The 7,415-nt window shown below is 32.7% G+C and overlaps 1 protein-coding gene across 1 annotated transcript; it reads right to left on the bottom strand.

Annotated features, from left to right (window-relative positions):
* Nucleotides 1-202: 202 nt before the first annotated feature.
* Nucleotides 203-1,069, bottom strand: LOC129909591 (craniofacial development protein 2-like). The gene has a single exon (XM_055986664.1). It carries the CDS (start codon nt 1,067-1,069, stop codon nt 203-205), a length of 867 nt encoding a protein of 288 aa, XP_055842639.1.
* Nucleotides 1,070-7,415: the final 6,346 nt, after the last annotated feature.

The raw sequence follows: 7,415 nt of genomic DNA, 5'->3' as shown, positions 1-7,415 counted from the left end.
GCATTCATCATCAAACCAGGGGTTTCGTTGTGGTGGCCTTGTGAAACCCAGCACTTCAGAGGCGGCATCTCTAATGGCTTCTTGGCAGTGCTGCCACTGGTTATCTATACTTGCTGCTGGCGGCGTAGTACTTCTTAAGAGGTTATTCGAGATGCGATCGGAATAGGACCTGGCAATCTCTTGCGATTGTAGTCGTCCGACGTTAAACTTCCTCACAGTAGGTATTTCCTTGTGTTGGCGATGGTCTGGAAATCCGCATCCGTACATTGGCTACAACCAGGTAGTGGTCAGAGTCAATGTTGGCTCCTCGGAACGTTCGGACGTCCATAATACTGGAGGAATGTCTAGCGTCGATCGCAATATGGTCAATCTGGTTGACGGATTGATCTGGAGATTTCCATGTCCCTTTATGAATCTTGAGATGCGGGAAACGCGTACTTGCTATGACAACATTTTGCCCCGCAGCAAAGTCGACTAGCCTGAATCCGTTATCGGATGTGTTGTAGTGCAGGCTATGCTTTCCGACTGTGCTTCCAAAGATATCTTCTCTTCCTAGCTTTGCATTAAAATCACCCAGGACAATTTTAATGTCGTAGCTTGGGATTTGCTCGTAGGTTTTTTCGAGGAGCTCGTAGAAATTATCTTTGGTGGTATCGTCTTTCTCTTCCGTGGGGGCGTGAGCACATATCAGGCTTATGTTGGTGAATTTAGCCTTTATGCGGATCGTGGTGAGGCGCTCGTTGACACAGTTAAAACTCAGGACGTTCTGCCTGAGTCTGACTCCGATGATAAATCCACATCCAAATGTGCCCTGTTGCCGGTTGCAGTCGCCGTAGTAGATATCGTGGGTCTTCAATTTTCTCTTGCCCGGCCCTTCCCATCGCATTTCTTGGATGGCAGTTATATCTGCCTTATAGCAGTCGAGGGCCTCCGCTAGTTGTTCGGCTGCACGAGGTCTGTTAAGGGACCTAACATTCCACGTGCAGATTCGAAATTCGTTGTCCTTATTTCGTTTGCTAGGGTCGTCATCAGTAAATCCGTCCGTTTCCGAGGCTTGTCGTCGTTCCATAACTACATCCTACTTCTGGTCGGGCAGTTACATCGACGGCAGAAGCCCCCAACCTGGAGGGCCAGGCCCTTTGATGACTCCAAGGACGAGAGGTTGGCTAAGCCGCTCCTTATAGACCTGTGCTCTGAATATGTCTGAGTAGCTCGTATAAGGTGTTCACCAAGTAGTTCGGCCTTACTGGAACTGGTGACGCTACCGTTGATTCTAAGAAAGAATTCTTCCGCTACCGTCATTTGTTGGAAGTGCCTTGGTGGGAACACTCCTTCGTTGGGGGGGTAATTAGTAGCAACAGCCTACTCCGCTTCGACCTGTCGACCATGGGAGGCCCTTCTGCGAAAACAAGTTTCGAGATCGCATAGCTCTAAGCTTCATAGTAGTAGTCACCGTAAGCCCATCCGCCACGACAAGGCTTACCCCCATGGATGGGAAAAAAAGAAGAATGTGTTTTAAAATTTTCACCTCTATGGTTTTGATCTTCAATCGTTCAAAAGGCTTATTTTCTATTCCAAACATATCCTTCAATTTCTTTCCAACATAATCCCGTAGTATAGTTATTTGGGTGCATAAATGAAAATATTTACAAAGAAGAAGAAGATTGGTTTATAATACAAATTGTATATACTACTGGAATCAGTAAAGTAGAAGAATAAGCACTATATTTAATTGGACTTGTTAAATTATTGATTTAATATAGCTTTTTATGGCCTTTAGTCCAAACAAAAATTTTGGCGTTTCGTCCCGGTGGAGCTCACTTGGACTCATCAGTTGACTTATCGTGAGACACCTTGTCAATACGCAAATTTTGTTTTTATTCAGTTTAACTTACATAGATTTCTTAACGAAAACTTAATGTGAACTATATCCAGCAAGATTAAGATTTTAATCATTAAAACTGGAACAAAGGTTTTGCCCGTGGCCTGGCTAGTGAATAAAGACGAAGAAGATTGGTTTATAATACAAATGATTAAAATCTTAATCTTGCTGGATATAGTTCACATTAAGTTTTCGTTAAGAAATCTATGTAAGTTGAACTGAATAAAAACAAAATTTGCGTATTGACAAGGTGTCTCACGATAAGTCAACTGATGAGTCCAAGTGAGCTCCACCGGGACGAAACGCCAAAATTTTTGTTTGGACTAAAGGCCATAAAAAGCTATATTAAATGAAAATATTTACTTATAAAAATGATTCTATGAAAAATAATAAACAAACTCAAAAATGTATAAATACACAAATAAAACCCATTTAATAGCCTGGCTCATACGAGTACAATAGTCCCTAAAAAAAAAAAAAAACAACAGACAAGGATCAAAAATTAACCCTTAAAAATGCGGAAGAGTGAAATATTTATTGTTTAATGCAGTGCCAATATAAAATTGAAAAGTTTATTGTGTAATTTTTCATTTCCGGTGAGACTAGCAAAATTGGTTTTATTAAAATTTATAATAAAAAGGTACATTTTTCAAGTTTCTTTTTTTTTTTTTCTTTTGTGAAAGTTGCAGTTTTTTACTAGGCTCTGTTATTACCACAGAGACTTTTAGATAGGACCTCATGAAAAAAAAATGTCTGCCATTTTTTAACAGCATTGGAATTTTTCCAATTTCAACTGACATCTGGTAACGGCTTCATAAAAATAGCCGCATCGAACCAAAAAAAAACGACACATAACAAGACAAAAAGACAAATTCCCTTTTATTATAAATTTTTTTTTAGTTTTGTTTCTTTGCGAAAAAAAAGTACATAATTCAATTTCATATGCTTCACCAGTTCTGCACCCTCAAAAGAACACGAACAGTAAAATATTTTACTGCGTAATCATATCTGCAAGACCAGGTCAACGTTAACCATATGTCCTTTCGGTCACTAGTTCAAAGCAAACAAGGGCAAGCCATAACAACGTCAGAAAATTAAAATGAATTCTGTCATTCTCAAAAGAACCCACTTCCTCTATTGTAGATATACACTACAGCAATAGCCAACCCACAATGTTGGCCACAACCGAAATGGTGGTAGAGTATACAAAAGTGACACCATCCCGCCCCAAAAAAAAAAGACTGCGGGAGAGAGTATAGTAGTGTCCTTGGCCATTTTTACATCCAATTACTTCAAACAGAACTGGCAAGGTTGCAGCTTTGTTGCTTTTCTCTTATTCGTTTGTGATGAGTCCATTCTCTTCCCCCTAAACTGAAACTGGACATTCAGTATTGTTGAGCAGGAAGAGAGGAAATATTTCAAGTGGAACAAGTGATATTTAAGTTTATAAAACTGTCTGGATGCTCAAGTGGACATACGTGATTTTTTTTTAAATATACATTTGGTTTTATGTATGTGTGTGTTGGTAAAGAGAACATCAGCAATATGCAAATTTAGGGAGCAAAAATAATGGCGACGAAACAGGGACCCAGAGTACATCATAAGGATAGGGACCACATTTTGTATATATATAGAAGAGGGCTCTGTTTCGCTTCAGCAAATGGAGATTCATTTTGATTTGTAGCTTTATTGTGAAATATCCAGTTAAAAAATGTGTCCTTTACGGTATTGGATATAATCCGATTGAAAGCGATGACGACGAAAGATTTTGTTTGGAGTGAAGAGCTTGTCTGTTTGTTAATTCAGACGTTGATGTTTTTGCATCAACAATGACAATTTTTTTTTTTTTTTATTTGATACTGGGTATTACAAAACTTCATTATTTTGAATCCTGGAGAAATTTAATTATGTAAATAGTTGAAGAATCTTTTCGAAAATTCAAATTTGAGAATTTAGAAGATAGAAGAGAAATGTTCATGTTACATTTTTCATTAGAACATATATATTATTATTAATGTAACAAAGCATAAATAATATTTATAGTAACAAGAGATTTCAGAATGAATGATGTAACAGAATTATTAGCATATATCATCACTTTCGAATTTCTAGAAATCTCATTTCGGCAAGAAATTTACATTTATAAATAAACCTTTTAGGTCAATGAATTGGTTTTGAATATGAATCTATACTTAAAAGTAAGGAAGGAATCATGGCCGTAGCCAGGAAAAACGGGGGGAGGGGATAAGATGTTTCAATCATGTATGAGAACGGAAAAATAATTGAGTCTGTCCGTCTGTCTGTATAAGGAGCTACAGCCTAAACGGATGGACCGATTGATGTCAAACTTGGTATGTAGCGTTATTTAGCGACTCTCCAGAGGGGTTTTTGGAATTATTTTTTTTTTTTGACCAAAAATAACGGTACTTGTCATATACCGATTTTAGTAAAATTGAAATATCTCAAAAACGGCTCCAACGATTTTGTTTAAAAAATTCAAGTAGTAGTTTTAAGCTAAGGTCTATCTTCTAATCTGATTGTTTGAAAATCATTATTAACGGTACCTGCCATAGAACCGTTTTTTTTTTTCAAATTATTATCTTCGAAACTACTTATTCGATTTCAACGAAACTTTTTGTGAAGAAGTATTTATATAATTTAAATATGAACCAAGAATTAAATTTCCAAAAAAATAATTTTTGAATTTTTAAAAAAAATTTGAAATTTTTTTTTTTGAAAAATCAAATTTTCGAAAACGGGACATTGAATTTTTTTGAAATTTTTTGTAAGATGTTGATTAGTAATTTCTACAAAATGGCATACAAATTTTATTTTAAAATTTTTTTTCCAAAAAATTATTTATAAAAAATTAGTTTTTTTGAAAATTTTTTTTTCTAAAAATGCATCTTAATATATCAATCAAAACTGTATACTTACTTTGGAGGGCAATTTGATTTCAGATTTAATTTTATTTTTTTTTTTAAACGATATTTATTTTTTTTTCCAAATTTCTATATAAAAAGTCTTAAAAATTTAAGCAACTTTAACTTTAAAAGCAAGTTCGTGCGACCCAATCGTGCATTTTATTTTTAACGTGATAAAGTCATAAATCGATAAACCCCAACTGCGACCACGAAAGAACGTGGCCTAAAGTTCCACTGTGAGGGCTATTTGAAGTTGGCTTTCCCAAATGCAATTTTTTTTTTTAAACCTTCCTGGTTCGATTGCCCAAGGTGAGCTCAGGATAGCCCAAGAATTTTTTTTCGTTGGCCCACCTTTAGTTCAAAAATTTTGTATGACAAGAAAACTTTTTTTTTAAATTGCCAACCTCTTAAAAATCAAAATTTGTTGTTTTCAGTGTAAAAATTGTAATTTATATCCACTTTTTCTCAATGAACCATGCTAGTTCCAACAAATAACATCATTTTTTTTTTCTTTAGCCTACCCTAAGTTCAAAAATTATGATGAAAAAACTTTTGTCAATAATTTTTACACTGAAAAAAAAAAAAATAAATTTTGATTTAATAGGTTGGTAATTTAAAAAAAAGATTTTTCGGTTATAACTTTTGAACTAAGCAAAAAAAGTGATATTATTTGTTGGAATTACCAAGGTTAGTTCAGAAAGATCTAAAAAGTTTGTTTCGTAAACTGAAAAAGAAATCACTTCACACCATTTTATATTTATTGTTAATTTTGAAAAATGTTTGAATAGATTTTATTAAGTATTTAGCTAGGTGTTTATATGGCAAACCAAAAAAAATCAATGATATTAACACTTGAAAAAATATTTGTAAGTTGTAGTTATTAATGTGAATGTTATATGGACTACATTCTAAGTCAAATAAATAACATTTGAAGAGCAATCCAAACGAACCAGTGGATTTAATTGTTCTTAATTATTATAAATTTAAAAAAAAAGGTCACTGTGGTGTATGCGTACTTTTTTTTTGTATGGTGAATAAAAACTAATTCTTGTATAATTTTAGAGCTAAGCGTAGAATAGTGAAAATATGTTAATGGGCTAACCTTGGGCAAACAAACCACGGTTTTAAACAAAAGATTTTCTCACAGGGAAAAAAATCACAATTTTATCGGTTTCTGATATGAAAAAAAAAAAAATTTTTGAATAGCATTAAAATAGTAGTATAAAAAAACATTAGGGCTAACGTTGGGCAAATGAACCAGAGTGCAAAACCAACAATTCTTGCACTGAATATTTTTTTGTGATTTTTGAGGTGAAAAAAATAATTTTAGAACTAAGGGTAGGCTAACGAAAAAAAATCTGTTGTTAAAATGGTAATAAAATAACATGGTAAAAAATATTTTCTAAACTGTTAGTTGTATAGAAAGTTGAATAAATTTGAAAGAAGAATGGCAGAACTGTTGACAAAATTTAAAAAAAAAACTTCAATACTTGTTATGAACAATTTTTTTCAAAAAACTATGCAAGGTGTAGACCTTCGACAAAGTTTTAATTATAGCTAGGCAACATTTTTTATAGAAATTTGAGGTAAACCAATTGAAATATAAAAAAAATTGATATAGGTAATACGGATTTTTTGTAAGGGCCAGATTTTTAAAACATGAATTATTATTGAAAAACAATTATTTTTAGTGTAATACAGTCAAATAAGGAGAAAAAAGGGGTAAAAATCGGAATGAATGTTAATAGAAATTTTTTTGCTCAATATCTTACTTTTGCCATTCTATAACATATCTTATAAGTCTAGAAAAATCTCATGTCCGCTTGTCGCGGTATTCAAGGTCAAATCGCGAAATGGAGATTTTCAAAATTAGCAATAATAGACAATGGTATTATGTACACATATGATTTCATGATTTCAAGGTATTTTTTAATGCTGAGTCCAAAAAATCTAAAATCAAGACAATCTGACGTCTCTGAAAAAAGTTATACCAGTTTTTCATGTGTCAACCCATACTATTATAACAGTTGCAAACTTACTACCGAAAAACCCTTAAAAGCAGGAAGGTTTTCATATCCATTATTATTGGGAATCAAAAAAATGCAATGAAAAAAACATTCATATCTATGAAAAATTGGAATTTTTTTAAAAAAAGGGAAATTTTGGTATATGCACTAAAAAACATCCTGGTACAATCTTGGAATTAGTGCTAATAGGCTATTTTTTTTGTTTTTACCTTTGTTTGGATATTCTATATCTTATGTCAAAATTTTAAAAAAATCTCATGTCCGCAAGTCCTAAAAATATTTTTTATTATTTTTTTCCTCTTTATAAAAGAAAATATTTATTTTTTTTTGTTACATTTTTTATGAAATTCTTTAAAAACTTATTATAATTTTTCCTCACTCTTGATTTCATAAACATTTTTAACATTAGAGCTTATTTTATTATAAGAGCAAGTACCTACGTAAAATCGGTAATTGGTAGGAGCTAAAAATTATAAGTTATTTTTATATTAACATCCAAAACTTTTAAAAGATTGCTTATTTAAATAAATCTTTTAACCAAAAATTTCAAAAAAAAAAAAAAATCGTATTTTATGAATTTTA

Source organism: Episyrphus balteatus, chromosome 2 (genome assembly GCF_945859705.1).
Source record: "Episyrphus balteatus chromosome 2, idEpiBalt1.1, whole genome shotgun sequence".
NCBI lineage: Eukaryota > Metazoa > Arthropoda > Insecta > Diptera > Syrphidae > Episyrphus > Episyrphus balteatus.
The sequence above is the reverse complement of the archived record's forward strand: the minus strand, read 5'-3'. Positions and strand labels throughout refer to the sequence as shown.